This window comes from Rhinopithecus roxellana, chromosome 17 (assembly GCF_007565055.1).
Source record: "Rhinopithecus roxellana isolate Shanxi Qingling chromosome 17, ASM756505v1, whole genome shotgun sequence".
Classification (NCBI taxonomy): domain Eukaryota; kingdom Metazoa; phylum Chordata; class Mammalia; order Primates; family Cercopithecidae; genus Rhinopithecus; species Rhinopithecus roxellana.
Window position 1 is genome coordinate 68,174,143 of NC_044565.1, and position 21,260 is coordinate 68,195,402.

Genomic DNA, 21,260 nt, shown 5'->3' on the forward strand with positions numbered 1-21,260 from the left:
CAGTGCTAGCTGCAATGAGGACAGTGACTTGGACTAGCGTTCCAACTGAAGCTCGGGACAGTGGTGTCACCTGCGCCCTAATTTATCATTGCAAGTTAGCGAAGTCTGGGTGTGTAGGGGTGTGTGTGGATGTGTGTGGGCGTCGGCTTTAACGTAACCCCGGTCTGCGTAGGAGTGTGTGTTGTTTCGCCTGCTTCCCCTGTACCCAGGTCGGCGGCTACAGAGATTGTGGACGGCGCCATTGGTTTGCCCGATTTCTGCTAGGTCAGGTGACCTTTCGGTACTTGAGTGTGGGAGGAACGGAGACAATCCTCCATCCCGCTCGGTTATCCAGGTAATCCTGTGCTCTCGGGGGTTTTCCGATGGATGACTATCTATCTGGTCGTTCACACCTCAACTCACTTTAGCGGTGAAGAAACTGCCTACGAATCAGAGGGAGTGATTATACCCATGGCCACATGTGGTGGAAATAAGACTGGAGCCTAAGTCTACTAAGTCCTAGTGAAGAGTTCTTCACCGCATGGTAGCTGTTTTTGTGCTGGAAAGAGGGGCTGGAGTCCTGGAATAAAGTGATTGGTTTCAAAAGGAAGTCACATTGAGAGCCTGGTGTGCTCTGGTCACCTTCATACCTTTTTGTTTAATCCTCACATTCCCCAAATTATTATCATTTGCATTTTCTAGATGAAGTTTGGGAAGCTCAGATTATATACATTTTCTAGTCTATGACAGAGCTACCATTCAGACATAAGTCTGAGTCTCACTACTCACCAGACTGACAGCTCTTCAAGACAGGAAACAAGGGGCATCGAAGTTAAGACTGAAATGAGGAGGCCGGGCGCGGTGGCTCAAGCCTGTAATCCCAGCACTTTGGGAGGCCGAGACGGGCGGATCACGAGGTCAGGAGATCGAGACCACCCTGGCTAACACGGTGAAACCCCGTCTCTACTAAAAATAGAAAAAACCCCGTCTCTACTAAAAATACAAAAACTAGCCGGGCGAGGTGGCGGGCGCCTGTAGTCCCAGCTACTCGGGAGGCTGAGGCAGGAGAATGGCGTAAACCCGGGAGGCGGAGCTTGCAGTGAGCTGAGATCCGGCCACTGCACTCCAGTCCGGGCGACAGAGCGAGACTCGGCCTCAAAAAAAAAAAAAAAAAAGAAAAGAAAAGAAAAAAAACTAGCCGGGCGAGGTGGCGGCGCCTGTAGCCCCAGCTACTCCGGAGGCTGAGGCAGGAGAATGGCGTGAACCCGGGAGGCGGAGCTTGCAGTGAGCTGAGATCTGGCCACTGCACTCCAGCCTGGGTGACAGAGCGAGACTCCGTCCCCCCCCCAAAAAAAAGACGGAAATGAGGAGTATAGAAACAAAGTAGAGAAGTTTCTGTTTAAAGCTCAAGTTACATAGTGAGTGCTCATCACTGGGAGCACTTTAAGCAGAAACTGGACGACCTGACCACTTCTGAATAAATTACAAAAAGGATTCTTGATCATCTTACAGCGTTTTTACAGTTCAGAGCCTGCGTCCTGCCCATGTAATGCTTTCTTCGACACCTAACTGCATGTAGCACTAATTATTTAGGTTGGAAGTGGTAAATTTTTTTGTTGTTGTTAAAGGTCCAGACAATAAATAGTTCAGGATTTGCAGGATCACTTTGGTCTCTGTTATATATATTTTTTTGTTTTGTTTTGTTTACAACTTTTTTTTTTTTTTTTTTTTTTTTGAGACAGTTTCGCTCTTGTTGCCCAGTCTGGAGTGCAATGGTGCGATCTTGGCTCACTGCAGCCTCCTCCCGGGTTCAAGTGATTCTTCTGCCTCAGCCTCCCGAGTAGCTGGGATTACAAGCGCACACCACCACGCCAGGCTAATTTTTTGTATTTTTAGTACTGATGGGGTTTCACCATGTTAGCCAGGCTGGTCCTGAACCCCTGATCTCAGGTGATCCGCCCACCTTGGACTCCCAAAGTGCTGGGATTACAAGTGTGAGCCACCATACCCGGCCTTACAACTCTTTAAAAATGTGAAAAACTATTTTTAGCTAGAGGCCCATGTGTTGTAGTTTGCCAGTCCCTGATATAGATCACTCATTTGGCTCCGTTTTTTTGCTCCCTGTGCTGTCTCTACAAGACTAAGCTCCATCAGGGCAGAAATGTTATAATGTTTCTTTGATCCCTAAGCACTTTAGTCCAATGGTTTATTTAGAGGGAAGCAGTACATTTGTATCACCACCCCTACTGGTAATAGCAAACACAGGTATACCCCTAAGTGTGTATCAAGCACTGTTTTAAGTGCTGCATGCACATGTGTGGTGTGCGTATGTGCGCGCGTGCATGTCCTGTGTGGTTAAGTAACTGGCTTAAAGTCATGCAGCTAGGGTGAATCAGGATTTGGACATAGTCTGGCTTTAGTCAGTTCTCTTAACCGTTACATTGTGTTTTAAAGTTGTGATGATGAGCTGTTAGAGCCATGGCATCTTGCTTTCTCTTTCATTACTTGCCTAGACCCTTCTTCCTTTCCCTTGCTCCTAGGTGCCTGCAGCTTCGTGTATCTTTCCATAGTTCCACACCCTACTCAGGCCTACCCTACCCAACCCGATCCTATCCTACCCTACACTACCCTGAAGTTTCCATGCTTTGAATATTCTTGTCAAAATTTCTGTTTTCTGAAGCTTAGCAAATGACAGGTCAACTCTGCCATAGGATAATTTGCTTAGCCCCCCTTACGTTTGAAATCTCTGTTTTTTATTTATTATTGAAGGAATACATATTCCATGTAATTTTTTATTCAGAAACTACAGAAAAGTCTAAAGAAAATAAAGACATCTGTAATTACACCACCCAGAAATAACTACTTTTAGCATTTTGATGTGTATTTTTCTGGACTTTTTTTAATGCATTTGTATATTTGTATATATTTATATAAGATATTGATGTACCGTCGGCTCTTGGTATCTGTGATTTCCACAATCTCTGATTCAACCAATGTCTGAGTGAAAATGTAGTTAGGCCTACAGTGGTTTCATCTGTCCTGAACACGTACACTTTTTTTCTCATCCTTATTCCCTAAACAATACAGCATAACAACTGTTTACATAGATTTACATTGCGTTAGGTATTATAAGTAGTCGAGAGATGATTTAGAGTATACATGAGGATGTGCATAGGTTCTTTGTAAATAAATACTATACCATTTTATGTAAAGGACTTGAGCATCCTTGAGGTTTGGTATCTGCGAGGGATTCTGGAACCATTCCCCCATGGATACTGAGTGACAACAGTATATATAGATTTTAAATAAAACTAGAATTGTACGTAAGTAAAATGCTTATTTTAAAAAATTAAAGAGAACAGAAGAATATTAAAGAAAAGCTTTTCTTTATCCTTTCCATATCGAGACTCATAGCTTTATAGACTTTATTTTCTCTTTCTCTCTTTTTGTTACAAAATGGGTGTTGTAGCGGGATTTACTTACCCATTTCCCTATTTTCTGGTTATTCTAATACACATTGTTCTGTAGCTTGCTTTTTCGTTTAATATATATTATGAACATTTTTCCACATCGGTATATATACATGGACGTCATTTTGTCTCATTTTCTTTTCCAAAGTGCCAAACAGTATTCCATGGTGTGTTTACACTATAACTTACTTAACTGTTTCCTACTGATGTGCATTTAGATTAGTTCCAGTTTCCCACAAATATAAACAGTGCTGTAATGAACACCTTGAGTATTTCTCTCTTTTTTTTTTGGAGATGGAGTTTCGCTCTGTCTCCCAGGCTGGAGTTCAGTGGCGTGAGCCACCACCCCTGGCCTCCCTTGAGTATTTCTTTAGGCTAGAGACCTATATATGCTATACACACATTTTGAATATTTCTATATGTTAGAGACCAATAAAAGGCATTATTGGACTCAAAAATTCACATTTTAAATTCTGATCTATAACTACAAAATTGTCATACCAAAAGGCCTTAGCATTTTACATGTCTTCTAGTGTATGAAAGTGCCTATTTAGTTAGATGCATTCTTACTAGAATTATATATTAACCATATTTTAAATGTTTGCCAGTCTGAAAACCACAAAATGATACCTTGCTTTAATTTAAAAAAAAAAAAAAGGAAAAGGAAAACACAGGCTGGACGTGGTGGCTCACACCTGTAATCCTAGCACTTTGGGAGGCCGAGGCGGACGGATCACCTGAGGTCAGGAGTTTGAGACCAGCCTGGCCAACATGGTGAAACCCCATCTCTACTAAAAATACAAAAATTAGCCAGGTATGGTGGCACATGCCTGTAGTCTCAGCTACTCGGGAGGCTGAGGCAGGAGAATCGCTTGAACCCAGGAGGCAGAGGTTGCAGTGAGCCGAGATCGCGCCATCGCACTCCAGCCTGGGAGATAAGAGCGAGACTTTGTCTCAAAAAAAAAAAAAAAAAAACACAGCATTTTGTTAGTGAAGTTGAACATTATACATTTTGTTTATTTGGCATTTTCATTTTTTCTGTGAATTGCTTGTTTTCTCATTCTGGCTTTTGGTCATGTATCAGGAAGGAGTCTTTCAGCTGCAAATAACAGACAATTCAAATCAAATTGGCTTCTCAAAGGGGATTTATTGGTCCGGGCGTGGTGGCTCACGCCTGTAATCCTAGCACTTTGGGAGGCTGAGGAGTACAGATTGCCTGAGCTCAGGATTTCGAGACCCGCCTGACCAACATGATGAAACCCTCTCTCTAGTAAAATAAAAAAAAATTAGCCGAGCATGGCAGTGTGTGCCTGTAGTCCCAGCTACTTGGGAGGCCGAGGCTAGGAGAATTGCTTGAACCCGGGAGGCAGAGGTTGCAATGAGCTGAGATTGCACCGCTGCCCTCCAGCCTGGGTGACAGAGTGAGACTCCGTCTCAAAATAAATAAATAAATAAATAAATAAATAAATAAATAAATAAATAAAGGAGATTTGTTAGCTCACGGAACTGAAAAGCACAATGGGAGGGTGGGTTTCAGATGGGATTCGGCCAGGACTCTAGTTTCTTTTTCCAAAATTCTCAGCTCCGTACTCTTCTACTCTTCTGGTAGTAGCTCCCTCTTAGCCTAGCTTTGTAAATGTTTGCAAATTGCTATAGCCATGCCAGGCCTCAGAAGGAAAGATTTGTATTCCAGAATTACAGGCAGAAGACTTGAGTGTTAAACTGACGAAACCATCCACGCATCAATACCAGTGGTCACGGCAATACCGTGCGTGGTTGTTTGAGGCCTTGGTCCCTGAATCAATGATCTTAGCAAAGAGAATGAGATTATTCTTATTGGTTTAAACCCTGGAGTTGGGCTGGATTCAGTCCCATATAAGCCACATACAGCAGCTACATAATTGGGTGGAATGGATATTAGAGTACAAACTGCAGATTCTGTGATAGATTGTTTCTGTTTTTCTTTCCTTTTCTTTCTTTTTTTTTTTTTTGTGATGGAGTCTCACTCTGTCACCCAGGCTGGAGTGCAATGGTATGATCTTGGCTCACTGCAACCTCTGCCTCCTGGGTTCAAGCAATTCTCCTGCCTCAGCTCCCAAGTAGCTGGCTTACAGGCATGTGCCACCAGGCCTGGCTAATTTTGTATTTTTATTAGAGACAGGCTTTCTCCATGTTGGTCAGGCTGGTCTAGAACTCCTGACCTCAGATGATCCACCCACCTGGGCCTCCCAAAGTGCTGGGATTATAGGTGTGAGCAACTGCACCTGACCCTGTTTTTCTTATAATTTGTACAAGTTCTTCATGGATTATGGGTATCAACTCTTTTCTGTTTGACATGTTACAAATATTTTCTCTGAATCTATTTGCCTTTTAACTTGATTTTAGTATATTTTAGTATGTATTTTGAATGTTTATATGATCAGTTCCGTTAGTTACTATTTTCTGTTGTACTTCTGGGTTTTGTGCCATATGTTGAAATCTCTTCTCCATCTAAGTGATAAAAATATTCTCTGAAGCTGGATATGGTGACCCATGCCTGTAATCCCAGCATGTTGGGAGGCCGAGGCAGGAGGATTACTTGAGGCTAGGAGTGTGAGACTAGCTTGTCTCTAAAGTTTTTTTTTTTTTTTTTTTTTTTTTAATTAGCCAGGCATAGTGGCATGTGCCTGTAGTATTAGCTACTCAGAAGGCTGAAGCAGGAGGATCCCTTGAGCTCAGGAGTTCCAGATTGCAGTGAGCTATGATCATACCACTGCACTGCAGCTTGGGCAACAGAGCGAGACTCTGTCTCTAAAAAATACATACACATGCGTGTATGTATATATTATATTCTCTGATGTTTTCCTCTAGTACTTTTATAGTTAGAATATATATTTTAAAAATATATACATTTAAATATTGAATCTGTCTGGCATTTATTTGTGCTTTTGCTGTGAGCTGCAGACCTAAAATTTTTTCCAAATGTTTAGCCATTTTCCCAGTGAATTCATGGAGTAATTTCTTTCTCTCAGCTAACTGAAGTGTTGTATTTTTTATACACTAAATTCTTACATACATGGGTCTGCTTCTGAACCGCTACATCCTGTTCTGTTGACCAATGTCATTTATTCCTGTGCTAGAGCTGCTCTGTTTTAATTATTGGTTCTTTATAGAAAGTGTTTTGTCTTTTTTTTTTTTTTTGAGTTGGAGTCTCGCTCTGTCACCCAGGCTGGAGTGCAGTGGCGCGATCTCAGCTCACTGCAAGCTCCGCCTTCCGGGTTCATGCCATTCTCCTGCCTCAGCCTCCGAATACTGAGACTACAGGCGCCTGCCACCACACCCAGCTAACTTTTTGTATTTTTAGTAGAGATGGGGTTTCACTGTGTTAGCCAGGATGGTCTCGATCTCCTGACCTTGTGATCCGCCCATCTCAGCCTCCCAAAGTGCTGGGATTACAGGCATGAGCCACGGTGCCTGGCCCTTGTCTGTTTTTCTTTTGAGACAGGGTCTTACTCTGTCACCCAGGCTCAAGTACAGTGGTGTGATCATGGCTCACTGCAGACTTGAACTCCTGGCTCGGGTGCTCCTCCCACCTCAGCCTCCTGAGTAGCTGGGTCTACAGGCACATGCCACCATGCCCAGCTAGTTTTTTGTATTTTTTGTAGAAACAGGGTCTCACTAGGTTGCCCAGACTGGTCTCGAACTCCTGGGCTCAAGCGATCCTCCCACCTCGGCCTCCCAAAGTGCTGGGATTACAGGTGTGAACCTCTGTGCCTAGCCTAGAAAGTTTTATTATCTATTGGAACAAGGTTCCCCCTTTTGTTTTTCAACATTTTCTTAACTATTTTCATGAATTTTATTTCAAGGTGCACTTTACATAAGGGAACTTGTATCCCAGACCCTTGTGGTACTGTAAGTAGCTTCTGAGTGGTGCCTCTCTCATGGGCCTCTTTGTGTTTCTCTGGCCAGAGTCCTTTGAATATCCCTAGGCTGGTGATCCTAAAGCTTGGGCTTCTCCATCGCTTTCCAATCCACATGTTTGGAACGTGTGTTTTGTTTTTTCCTTTTCAGAAGCTGTAGGACATCCTCCTTTTAGTCTCTAAAGACCCACGAGAAGTTAAACCTTCAAGCATTTGTATTATCTATTTCTGTGTAGCCAATTACTGCCAAATTTAGCAGTTTAAAACAATACATGTTTACCATCTCATAGTTTCTGAAGGTCAGGAATCAAGGGCACCTTAGCTGGATTACTCTGATTTAGAGTTTCCCATGAGGTGGCTGTCAGAATGTTGGCAGGGCTGGTGTCAGCTGAAAGCTTGCCTGAGCTGAAGGCTCCGCTTCCAAGCTCACTCACATGGCTGTTGGCAAGAGGTGTCAGTTCCTCACCACAGGAGCCTCTTCCTAAGGCTGCTCAGGACACACCACCTGGCTTCTCCCATAGTGAGTGAGCTGAAAGGCCATGACAGATGTTGCAGTATCTCTTATAGCCTGTCTCAGAAGTGGCATACCATTACTTGTAACATACTCTTTGGTTTATACATTCTGTGATATGGAGAGGGAGGCAGCTAGACAAGGGTGTGAATACCAAGAGGTAGAGATTATTGGGGGGCAACTTGGAGGCTGGCTACCAAAGTCTTTGTTGGTAAATCTTGTGGGATTTTTTTGGTTTTGATTTTTTTTTTTTTTAGTTAAAACATGCTTCAAAATTAAGAAATTATAAGAGGTGTATGATGACAAGTCTTCCACCCCTGTCCCCTAGTTACCCAGTTCCCTTTCTTCCAGTCAACAGTTATTCTTAACATCTTTATTATACTTCCAGGGAGATTTTATACTGATACAAGGAAATGTACATAATATTTTTCCTCTTTTAACATGAGTGATAGCATGCTGTACAGCTATTTTGCATCTTGCTTTCTTCACTTAATATAGCTTAAAAATGGTTCCATATTGATACATAATCATTTCCTTACCTTTTACAGCTGCATTGTATTTCACAAGGGTGTTGTAGCATGGTTTACTTACCCATTTTCCTATTTTTTGGTTATTCTGATCTTTGACTATTACAGCAACAATGTGGATCATGTCCTGTGTGTGAGTAATGTCCATGAAGTCTGTTCATGGAAATGGAATTGCTGGGTCAAACATTAGGTGCAGTTGTAGTTTTCACGGATAATTACCAAATTGCCCTCCCCATGGATTGCGCCAATTCCCTTGGCAGCAGTATATGAGAATATCTATTTGCACATACTCTTACCTACACAGAGTATATATCAAACCTTTGAATCTTTGCTACTTTGACAGACAATTATATCTGTGTGATTTTAATTTGAATTCTTATGAGTGAAATTGAACATCTTTTCATATATTTAAGAGCCATTTGTATTTCCTTTTCTGTGGTCTGTTCATATTCTGTGCTTATTTGTCTGCTAGTGTTTTCCTTAGTGATCTGTAGGAACTCATTGTTAGAAATTTAGTCTTTTTGGGGGGTGGGGGGAAGTAGTTAATGTATTCTACATATTTTTTAATATATAGGATTATTATGTTTTACTTTTTTATTATTTTAAACAATACAGTATCAAACTTTGAAAAAAGTTGCAAGTGCAGTACTACAAACTTTTTTTAGTAGCAGTTGAGAGTAAGTTGTTGACATGATGCTTCACCATCCCTATTTAGTATGTATTCCCTTCAAATACAAACATTCCACAAAGCCGTCTGCATAATCATAGTATAGCCTTCAGAATCGTGAAACTGATACTGATGGCTTTATGATCACGCCTAGCAATCTCTCTGCTTCTTTGACCCTAAAGGACAGGAGCACACACTCTGGAGGTAGACTCCCTGGATTCAAATTCCAGCTCTGGGCTGGGCACGGTGGCTCACACCTGTAATCCCAGCACCTTGGGAGGCCAAGGCAGATGGATCACCTGAGGTCAGGAGTTCGAGACCAGCCTGGCCAACATTGCAAAACCCCGTCTCTACTAAAAATACAAAAAATTAGCCGGGCACGGTGGCACGTGCCTGTAATCCCAGCTACTTGGGAGGCCGAGTCAGGAGAATCGATTGAACCGGGAAGGTGGAGATTGCAGTGAACCAAGATTGTGCCACTGTACTCCAGCCTGGGCAACGAGCAAAACTCCATCTCAAAAATAAATAAATAAATAAATATTCCAGCTCTGCCACTCACTAGTTGTAGGTCTTTTGGCAAGTCACTAAATCCTGCTATGCCTGAATTTCCTTATCTCTTACAAAGGATGTAATAATCGTGCCTACTTTATAGGTCATTGTGAAGATTAGATGGTTAATGCTTAGAATAGTGGTTGGTACAATGTGAAAGCCATGTCAATGTTCCTATCATAATAATATTATTGGATGAAGAATGGTTGATAAGATTAAGTTTTAATGTTTTCTAGTAGCTGTGGATGAGGTTATTAGAGTTTATAGACTACAGTGTAAACTACAAATTGTTCAGCTAATCCAGGATATACTTTTGTTCTCTTTTTAGATTCCAGAATGACTACCATCTTGGCTTACCCTTTTAAAAATCTTCCCACTACATCAAAATGGGCCCTCAGATTTGGTAAGTTTATTATTATTTTATTTTTAGAGATTGGATTTGGATTTATAAGCATCTTGCATAGATACTGAATGGTATTGCTTTTTGTAAACAGTTTATTTTGTCTTCCAGCCATAAGACCTCTGAGCTGTTCCTCCCAGCTACGAGCTGCCCCAGGTACAGTCATTTGTAAAATAAACTTCTCTGATTTCAATGGTAGATTCCAGATTCTATAGTTTGTGAACTCTGAATAAAAACCAAAACTAATTTGCTAATTCTCCCCTTTTTATGAACAACATGAACATCTCTGTTGCCTTCAAATTAAAAAATTATAGGGCCAATCAATAATGATACTACCTTATTTAGGATTAGGCTTGAGGTTGTTGACAGGAGGCTGTTTTCTGGGATTTGAACCTGCTGGAGTCATGGAGGTTCCATAAACCTCGCTGGTGAGTTTATTTATCCTCTTGCTGGCCGTCCTAGAGATGAACGGCTTACAGATGCTCTTGAGACCTGTTATGGAACCAAAAGTTAACTTTCTAAATTTGCAATTTGTGAAATGCTTCTCTATTGATGAATATCTTCTTCTCCCATGTGCAAGAGGGCCCATTCCTGAAATAGAAGTGATTAGGGAACTAGTAATAACAAAGTTGTTTAGTTAATATGAAATAGAAGAGTAAGGAAATGTGTTGATTTTATATGGTCATTTACATCCTCAGTAAACCCAATGAATTAGACTTCTTTACTGCAGATGTTTGTAGAATCTGCTGTAGGTTTGTATCTTTCCTGGCTAGTGCTAAAATCACCCTGACAAATTCTTAACATTTTCCTCCTTGCCTAGATTCTGTATGGACCCATGCCTTTGATTTTGGTTTTATTATGGTATTTCTACTTGTATAATAACTTAATAGAAAAAATATCTTCCAGGCTGGGTGTGGGGGCTCACGCCTGTAATCTCAGCACTTTGGGAGGCTGAGGTAGGTGGATCACGTGAGGTCAGGAGTTTGAGACCAGCTTGGTCAACATGACGAAACCCCATCTCTACTAAAAATACAAAAATTAGCTGGGCGTGGTGGCGCACGCCTGTAGTCCAAGCTACTTGGGAGGCTGAGACACAAGAATCTTTGAACCCAGGAGGCAGAGCTTGCAGTGAGCTGAGATCACACCACTGCACTCCAGCCTGGGTGACAGAGCGAGGCTCCGGCTCAAAAAAAAAAAAAAAGAAAAAGAAAAAATTCTGGGATTTGGTTCCCAGGATTCAGAGGACCTGTATTCTTTTCCAGATTCTCTTCCAGTTCTACCTCTTTTTGGGCAGTGTGGCCTTCAACTGGTCACTTTACTTCCCTGTGCTTAGTTTCTTCATCTAAAAAAGAAATATATAATAAGTCTAATCTTATCAGCCTCATATAGTTACGAGATATCTCAAAGCACTTTAAAAACTATAAATTCACTATAAGTGCAAGATGGTATTTTTCTATTATTGCCTAATCCCAACTAGAGAAGTTTCATGTTGTCATATAACAAATATTTTTCCTGCGGCTTTTACATTCTAACTAAAATATAGATTTGTAGTACCCCCATAAGTAATTCCTGTCTGTCTTGTTTTGCCTTTTCCCTAATTCTAATGTTGACCTAGGTCTTTGCTTTGCAAAGTCACACAAATAGACCTGATCCTTGCCAAGTGGGAGAAGGTCATTCTGAATACCAGCAGAGGAAACCATGTATCTGGTGTTTAAACTATTCCTTATATTGCTCTGTAACTGTTTCTGATGTTTCTGTCTCCCCAAATGTATTGTAAGCCCTGTGAGTCTTTAGCTTTTTGGTATCCCCAGTGTATAACACAGTGTTCCGCAAATATAACACAGTGTCCCACAAGTAATTTGCATTAACACTGATGATGATGGTGGTACCAGAAGGCAAATGATAAAACAATGGGAAGTGGCCAGCAGATTTGAGGGTGGAAGCAGGCATGTGCCTGAGCTCAGCAGGTTTTAGGTTGCAGTAATTTTTTTTGTTTTAACTGGCATTCTGGTTTGAAGATTGCAGTAATTTTATAACTAATTCCTCTTGAAGCTCGTGTGAATATCTCTTCTTGACAGAGCTGTTAGGATGAAGGAATTAAAATAGAGGGATACAGAATTTATGGATGTTTTTAGTCATCTGATGGACTGGAAATGTAAGTGTCTGTTGGAAATTTTGACTGATTTGATGGTTATGTCTATGTATAGATGTCTGTCTCTGTATATATATACACACACGTGTATAATAGTTGTATAATACATGACACACTTATTATCTTCTTTGATTTTAATTGTTTTTAAAGAGTATAGAATGTATATCAGTCAGCCATTGAATTACAGGTTTTGGAGTTGGGCAAAGCCTTTGAGGTCATCTAGTTCAGCTCTAATATTTGCAGATAAGAAAATCGTGGCAGAGCCGGGTGCGGTGGCTCAAGCCTGTAATCCCAGCACTTTGGGAGGCCGAGACGGGTGGATCACGAGGTCAGGAGATCGAGACCATCCTGGCTAACACCGTGAAACCCCGTCTCTACTAAAAAATACAAAAAACTAGCTGGGCGAGGTGGCGGGCGCCTGTAGTCCCAGCTACTCGGGAGGCTGAGGCAGGAGAATGGCGTAAACCCGGGAGGCAGAGCTTGCAGTGAGCTGAGATCCGGCCACTGCACTCCAGCCTGGGCGATAGAGCGAGACTCCGTCTCAAAAAAAAAAAAAAAAAATCGTGGCAGAGTAGGCCTACAACCCAGATATTTTAGCTCCCAATTCAGATTCTTATAATTCATTACTGCTGTGTGCCCAGAGCACTGTAGAATATATAAAATGGAGCTGTATTGTCTTGCCCTTCAGAAAATTTTGATGTGCTTAGGAGCCAGTGCGCACATGAGGCAGAACGAGAGTCCTTAGGTGACTATTGAATACATAATTGGCCATTATTAGAAAGGGGTCATATGGTAGTTGTCTGCTATGGCCTCAATCAGTCCTCTCGTCAATGTGCTAGCGGCTCTGTTTTCTCTAATGCTTTCTCTTATTTCTTTGTAAGTGTTGAAAGTAATGGGTTCATGTACCTGATTGCCTTGTTGATCTTGCATCACTGGGCAGGCTAAGAGCTCCCCTTCTTTTTTTTTTTTTTTTTTTTTTGAGACGGAGTCTTGCTCTGTTGCCCAGGCTGGAGTGCGGTGGCGTGACCTCAGCTCACTGCAAGCTCCGCCTCCCGGGTTCACACCATTCTCCTGCCTCAGCCTCCTGAGTAGCTGGGACTACAGGTGCCCACCACCATGCCTAGCTAATTTTTTGTACTTTTAGTAGAGATGGGGTTTCACCATGTTAGCCAGGATAGTCCCGATCTCCTGACCGTGTGATCCACCCACCTTGGCCTCCCAAAGTGCTGGGATTACAGGCGTGAGCCACTGATCCCGGCCAAGAGCTCCCCTTCTAATGCTGCTTGCCTAAGACAAGGTCCCATAACTGTAGTATATCCATTGTCTTCTCCCCAGTTTATTGGGGGAGGGGGCTCAGGAAAAACCTCTGTCTCGTCTGTGGCACCTTTACCTAGTAATGGTGGGGCTGAGGGAGGAGGAGGAGGTGGTAAGGTAGGTGATGGTTCCTCTTCCCTTCCCTTTTTAGGCTCTTCTGTGTAGAGCAGGGCCAAAGCAGCCCTAACCAAGGCCCACAACGTTAAAGATGTTACTGGGACCTGTTGCCCTTGTACATGATGTCATTTAAGATTTCTTCTCACTTGTGGCTGGGCATGGTGGCTCACGCCTGTAATCCCAGCACTTTGGGAGGCCGAGGCAGGCGGATCACAAGGTCAAGAGATCGAGACCATCCTGGCTAACCCGGTGAAACCCCATCTCTACTAAAAATACAAAAAATTAGCCAGGTGTGGTGGTGGGCGCCTGTAGTCCCAGTTGCTTGGGAGGCTGAGGCAGGAGAATGGTGTGAACCCTGGAGGTGGAGCTTGCAGTGAGCCGAGATCATTCGGCTGTACTCTAGCCTGGGCTACAGAGCAAGACTCTCTCAAAAAAAAAAACACAATGATTTCTTCCAACTTGTTCCCAGAGCTCTAGGTCTAGTGTGCTTTCTTCTGGGAACCATGGGTTATGGAAAACAGCAGTTTGCATTAGGTCCCTTAATTGTGCCTCTGAAACCGAGGCTCTGCTAGCTTTAAGCAGCTGTTTCAATACTTTTACATACTGTTGCTCTTGAGCTAACTCATGTCCCATTGTTACGGGTGGGCCTTTGTTCTTAGAGCTCCCAAGATGGGGCAGGCCTTTCCCAAGATGGTGGCAAGCCTTTTTTTCTGACCTGAGGTGCTTGGCCTCGCAGATTCCAAGAAATGGAACCTCAGGCCATGCGGTGAGTGTTAATAGCTCTATTAGAAGCCGTGGGTCATGGAAGAGAACCGTGGAACCCAACGACTAGTGTTCAGCTTGATTAGGACGAACCTGGGCACTTAGCCGCACAGGAACAATGGCGAGCCTGTAGCCTGAACTGAACGGCACTGGTTGCCTCCCTGGATCAGAAACGCAGCAGAGGCCTGGCGGAGTGGCTCAAGCCTGTAATCCCAACACTTTGGGAGGCCGAGATGGGTGGATCACGAGGTCAGGAGATTGAGACCATCCGGGCTAACACGGTGAAACGCGGTCTCTAGTAAAAAATACAAAAAACCAGCCAGGCGAGGTGGCGGGCGCCTGTAGTCCCAGCTACTCGGGAGGCTGAGGCAGGAGAATGGCGTAAACCCGGGAGGCGGAGCTTGCAGTGAGCCGAGATGCAGTCACTGCACTCCAGCCTGGGAGACAGAGCCAGACTCTGTCTCAAAAAAAAAAAAAAAAAAAAAAAACGCAGCGGCGGACACCCTGCCGGATCCGGAGGGGTGGAAGTCAAGGGCAGGTCTGTGCAGCAGCGAGCAGCAGTGGTGGATGGTGAGCAAAAGCTCAGCTCAAGCCGAACCAGAAGAGGGTGCAGTTGCAAGATTTAATAGAGTGAAAACAGAGCTCCCATACATGGGGAGGGGACCCAAAGGGGGTTGCCCCTCCCTGCTCAAATGCCTGGGGTTTATATCCCAATCATTGTCCCTCCTCCTGTGCTCTCAGATGATAGATGATTTGAGTATTTCTTTACCTCCTGCTTTTAACCTAATTGGTATTTTAGTGAGCCCTCTTTACTACCTGATTGGTCAGGTGTGAGCTGAGTTACAAGCCCTGTGTTTAAAGGTGGGTGCAGTCACCTTCTCCAGCTAGGCTTAGGAATTCTTAGTTGGCCTAGGAAATCTAGTTAGTCCTGTCTCTCACCATGATGAAAGCCCAGCTTGAAAATCCCCTCAGACTTGGAAATCCTGAGCAGGCACCAATTACTTACTGCCCCGTCACTTCACCTTCATTTTTGAGGGTTCTGTCACGATCCATTGCAGCATGCCTCACATGGGGCACCACCTGCCAGGTCTATCCTGCAGACCCTGGCCGACTGACAGATGAAATGAGTACTCAGACACAGGTATGCAGTGTAAGACCAGCCAGGGGTCTGCCTGACTCTAGTGGCCAAAGTGCAGCAGCCCGAGGAGCTGGAGCTGCTTGCTTTCATTCAGTATAGGCACAATGATGAAAGCCTGGAGCAAACACAATCTATGGGTAACTAACATTTATTGTTCCCCTTCCAGGAACATCTTGCATGGGTGATCAAAGATCAGCCCCTGGTCAACATAAATAAATAAGCTAGTTTAAGATACATTCCCCTACACTCCCTTGTACCTACTTCTTGCCCCCTGCCTCAGGGTTATAGAAGAGCTACCTTCAGCTATTCTTCCCCGGGGCTCTGCAGAACCTTCTGACCTTTCGTAAGGCCTGCACCTTTCCCTATAGTTTCTCCCACCACTCTGACTGATCTCCTACATGTAATAATGAATATTTTAAAAATGTGGCTTGTAGAGTTAGTTTAATTACTTTATAATATGCTAAATTATTTGGAATGGCCAGTATGCCCTAGAGGTTGCCCAGAGGTTTAGAGGCAGGAACCCTCAGTAACTGTAGTTATCAGGGAAGGCTTTACTAGGAGATAGAATGTGAACGAGGCACAAGAGACAGGTTAAGAATTAGATGAGCAAAAAAGGGACCAGGCAGATGGGAGGTCCATAAGTAAAGGCAAGGAGGCTGACGTGAGCAAAGCTGTAAAGGACTGGGGGCTGGCTCATCATGTTCTATTTTGTAAGTAGTGGAAAATACTTCTGGATAGTTAAGGTGAAACCAAGTAAAGCAGGCTGTTTGTTAGAAGAGTTAAGAATTTGAATTTTATCTGGAAGTGTATAAAAGGAATATATGGTTAGTTTTGTTTGTTTGTTTGTTTGTTTTGAGACAGTCTTGCCCTGTCACCCAGGCTGGAGTGCAGTGGCAAGATCTCAGCTTACGGCAACCTCCACCTCCTGGGCTCAAGCCATTCTTCTGCCTCAGCCTCCGCAGTAGCTGGGATTATAGGTGCGTACCCCCTGTGCCCATCTAATTTTTGTATTTTTAGTAGAGGCAGAGTTTCACCATGTTGGCCAGGCTGATCTTGAACTCCTGACCTCGTGATCTGCCCGCCTCGGCCTCCCAAAGTGGTGAGATTACAGGCATGAGCCACCACGCCTGGCTTGGTTAGTTTTTAAAATGTGGAATGACATGATGGCATACCATTGGACCTGTCACCTGCAAGGTCAGTCATGAATAGTCTGCAAATCTTCAGATTTAGTGGCCTACTGAAATTTGGATTCTTCTCCTTGAGGACCAATGCATTTGACCATCTTGTTCTCCTTGACACTCTCCTGCCTTTGATCTTTTATACCGTTCTCTCTGGATTCTCCTACTACCTCTCAAGTTATTGTTTGTCTTGCATCTTCTCTCAGCCTTCTCATTGTAGGGACATCACAAAGCTAAGGGTCTTTTTGTTGTAGTAATGGACCCTCAAGTTAAGGATGAGAAGGTTTGTGTGTACTACAGCTGGAAAGGCGTTAGGAACCAAGCAAGCAGCTCTAGGGGCCAGCTACTTTGTCTTCTCATGCCCCACATGGTATGTCCCTTTCCTGGTCTTTCTGCTTCTATCATTCTTCCTTCTGGCTGGCTTATTTGCTCACTTACGGATTACAGACTGACTTATGAATGACGTCAATTTACCATCACCCTGATTCTTCCTCGTAACATCTTTTCAGCTTCAACTAATTGGCATTTCTTTCCGTGCTTCTTTGCCTAGAGAGAGAATCTGACTAGCACAACTTATCACTTGTAGGTAGATGACACTGGTTTGTGGTTGGCTCCTATATGGATGGATCGTTGGTGAGTCCAGTACCTACTCTGAATCTGATCAGTTTTTATATTGACTTAGGGATGTGCCTATGGCTTCCCCTTTGGCAGGGACTATAAGCGGGGCAACTCCCTTTAGAGGGGGCTGTGGGATGTCCAAAACAACAACAACACAACAAACACCCCCCCACACCCAGACAAACAAAAAAAGCATCTTTTATTGTTAAAGAGGAAAAAAGAAATTTAAAAATAAAAGAAATAGAGGGGGCTGTGGGAGAACAGGCATTGCAAAATACATCTCTGCTTTCCTTCTGTATTCTAAGTTTCAATATTTCATGACTTTCTAATCTACACTCATTTCTCTTCAGAGGTTTTGCTTTGCATCTTCTAGCTAACTGTGTGATTAACATATCCACCTGGATGTCTCTCTGTCACCTCAAAGTTAGTGAGTTTAAAAATGAGGCCGGGCACAGTGGCTTACGCCTGTAATCCCAGCACTTTAGGAAGCCAAGGTGTACGAATCACTTGAGGTCAGGAGTTCAAGACCAGCCTGGCAAACAAGGTGAAACCCCATCTTTACTAAAAATGTAAAAACTAGCCGGGTGTGGTGGCATGCGCCTGTAATCCCAACTGCTCGGGAGGCTGAGGCAGGAGAATTGCTTGAACCTGGGAAGTGGAGGTTGCAGTTAGCCAAGATTGTGCCACAGCACTCCAGCCTTGGCGACAGAGCAAGAGATCGTCTCAAAAAAAAAAAAAAAAAAAAATTTAAGTCCCCTTTTTTTTCCAAAACCAGTTCTCACTTTGTTTCAGGTGGCTAGGTATTCTTAGTCTCTAAGCTTCCTTTATAATCCTGTTTTCCTGTTTCCTTTCTTTCTATATCTGATTGGTTGCCAGCATACCTTGTTTTCCTTTATAAACGTCCTCTCTACTCATGTTGATACTGCCTTTATCCTGGCCTTTTGCGCCACATACTTGGGTTTGCCACAGTCTCTTCGCTTACCTCCTTGTTCTGTTTATCTCCTTCACCAGCAGCACATCTCCATGAATGCTGCTGGGGTCATCTTTATGCCCTATTTTATCATGACTATTAACTCTGACTAATATTTCTTTAAAGTTGGTTGTAGATGTTTACTATAAATATTTCTCTGTGACATTAACAGGGACATTAACAGGTGTGGTAAGGTCGTTGTCGACATTGTATTCCCAGTAATTTAGAATTTTTTTCTATCTCTGATAAGGAATAATGATAGAGTAGGTAAATTCCAACATTAACAACAACAAGAAAATAATGAACTAGATTTTGATATACTAACACGGAATGTTCTTCCAGCTGTATTGTTAAGCCAACAAAGTATACATAATGTACAAGTATATGCATGTAAATGCACTAAAAGAAAAGATTTGTAAGTGTATACACCAAATGAACAGACTTTACCTCTCAGAAGAAAATAGTGTGGTAGGCGAAAGCATAAAGAGGGAACTTTAGTTTTTACTACTCCATAGTTTAGTATTATTTACTTTTTTAAAAAACCACAGGCACATATTTATATTTTATTCTTTAAGAAACCTAAAGGGTTTCCTTGGCGAAGAATGTGAAACACACACACACAAGATGGGCACGGAGTAGTCTTGAAAGACATGACAATATCACCAGACCTGAGAAGAAGCTAAAGAGCCAGAGGGAAAAAGTCAGAAGTCGACTACCTGGGAGGAGGGATAGACAAGAGACCAAACTAAAGGAAACTAAGTGTGGGTCCAGCTTGTCCCCAAAGCTTGCCTTGCTTCGAAGCATCCGAGGTAAAGAATCTTCACCTATGCCTGTGATTTGTGGGTCTGAAGGAAACTATCCATCCTTGCAAATGTCTTCTGCTGAGATGCCTCACACGGAGACTGTCTCTCCTCTTCCTTCCTCCATGGATCTGCTTATTCAGGACAGCCCCAATTCTTCCACCAGTCCGAAAGGCAAACAACCTACTGCTGCAGAGAATAGTGCCACAAAAAAGGAAGACAAGGTCCTGGTCAAGAAACAGAAGGCCAGAACGGTGTTCTCTTCCACCCAGGTGTGTACTCGATAGATTTCAGAGACAGAGATACCTCAGTCTCCAGCAGATGCAAGAACTTTCCAACATCCTGAACCTCGGCTAGAAACAGGTGAAGACCTGGTTCTAGAACCAGAGAATGAAATCTAAGAGGTGGCTGAAAAACAATTGGCCAAAGAATACTAATGGTGTGACTCAGAAGGGCTCAGCACCTACCTACCCCAGTCTCTACTCTTCCTACCACCAGGGATGCCTGGTGAGCCCGACTGGGAACCTTCCTATGTGGAGCAACCAGACCTGGAACAATTCACCCTGGAGCAACCAGACCCAGAACATCCCACCCTGGAGCAACCACTCCTGGAACGCTCAGACCTGGTGCACCCAGTCCTGGAACAATCAGGCCTGGAACAGTCCCTTCTATGACTATGAAGAGGAATCTCTGCAGTCTTGCTTGCAGTTCCAGCCAAATTCTCCTGCCAGTGACTTGGAGGCTGCCTTGGAAGCTGCCGGGGAAGGCCTTTAATGTAATACAGCAGACGTCTAGGTATTTTAGTACTCCACAAACCATGGATTTATTCCTAAACTACTCCACGAACGTGCAACCTGAAGATATGTGAAGATGAGTGAAATTGATATTACTCAATTTCAGTCTGGGCACTGGCTGAACCTTCCTCTCCCCTCCCTGATAGGATTTTTCTTGTTTGGAAACCACGTGTTCCGGTTTCCATTATGCCTGTCCAGTCAATTTGATGGACGGTGGAGTATGGTTGGAGCCTAATCAGAGAGGTTTCTTTTTTTCCTATTGGATCTTCCTGGAGAAAAGACATTTTAATAACTTTGGCTGCTAAGGACAACATGATAAAAGCTGTCTCTGGCTATAGATAAGTAGATCTAATACTAGTTTGGATATCTTTAGGGTTTAGAATCTAACCTCAAGAATAAGAAATACAAGTACAAGTTGGTGTGATGAAGATACTCGATTGTTTGGGATTGGGAGGCTTTGCTTATTTTTTAAAAACTATTGAGGTAAACGGTTAAGCTGTAACATACTTAATTGATTTCCTCACCCTTTTTGGCTCAGTTTTACTATATCCCCTGATTTGTTGGTTATGCTAATCTTTGTAGAAAGAGGTCTTATATTTGCTGCATCATAATGACATTAGTACTACTTTAGTCAATTTAAGTACAAATGAATCAAACAACTATTTTTCCTTTAGTTGATTTTACCCTTATTTTACCTAGTGTTTCAATGAGTAAATATACAGCTTAAACATTAAAAAAAAAAAAAAAAAAGAAAAGGAAAAACAGAAGAAACCTAAAGGAAGTTTGCTTTTTTGAGATTAAAAAGTATTTAGGCATGTAGGTTTTTGCAGAATAGCAAGTCACCAACCAAGGGCCCTTTATTTCCACATAGAAAGGTAAGAACATCAAGCTATGTGAAGTGAACAATATCAATCATTGCAACTTCTAATATTAAGGGTAGATTTGCATGTAAATTCGGTTACTTCTTTTTTTTTTTTTTTTTTTTTTTTTTGAGGTGGAGTCTCGCTCTGTCGCCCGGACTGGAGTACAGTGGCCAGATCTCAGCTCACTGCAAGCTCCGCCTCCCAGGTTTACGCCATTCTCCTGCCTCAGCCTCCCGAGTAGCTGGGACTACAGGCGCCCGCCACCTCGCCCGGCTAGTTTTTGTATTTTTAGTAGAGACGGGGTTTCACCGTGTTAGCCAGGATGGTGTCGATCTCCTGACCTCGTGATCCGCCCATCTCGGCCTCCCAAAGTGCTGGGATTACAGGCTTGAGCCACCGCGCCCGGCCAAATTCGGTTACTTCTAATGATATAGGTTGTCAAACACTTAATAAAAATGAACTATTTTGTTAATGGCATAAATTCCCTCATCATTGGATATAAGCTTTATCTTAAATATTATGTAGAAACTTATAAATGCTAGTCAGTTTCTT

The 21,260-nt window shown here is 43.0% G+C and overlaps 1 protein-coding gene and 1 pseudogene across 3 annotated transcripts in view; both read left to right on the top strand.

The window, feature by feature from the left end:
- HADHB (hydroxyacyl-CoA dehydrogenase trifunctional multienzyme complex subunit beta) overlaps positions 1-21,260 on the top strand; it is a 52,031-nt gene that overhangs the window by 287 nt on the left and 30,484 nt on the right. For both annotated transcript variants that reach the window (XM_010383022.2, XM_010383023.2), the window contains exons 2-3: positions 9,931-10,005; positions 10,114-10,158. In XM_010383022.2, coding sequence (XP_010381324.1) covers positions 9,939-10,005; positions 10,114-10,158 — 112 coding nt within the window. In that variant the 5' untranslated portion in view covers positions 9,931-9,938. The remainder of the gene's footprint in view (positions 1-9,930; positions 10,006-10,113; positions 10,159-21,260) is intronic.
- On the top strand, positions 18,044-20,797 carry LOC115894266 (annotated as a pseudogene). Its single transcript, XR_004054348.1, has one exon. The product of XR_004054348.1 is annotated as a homeobox protein NANOG pseudogene (transcript).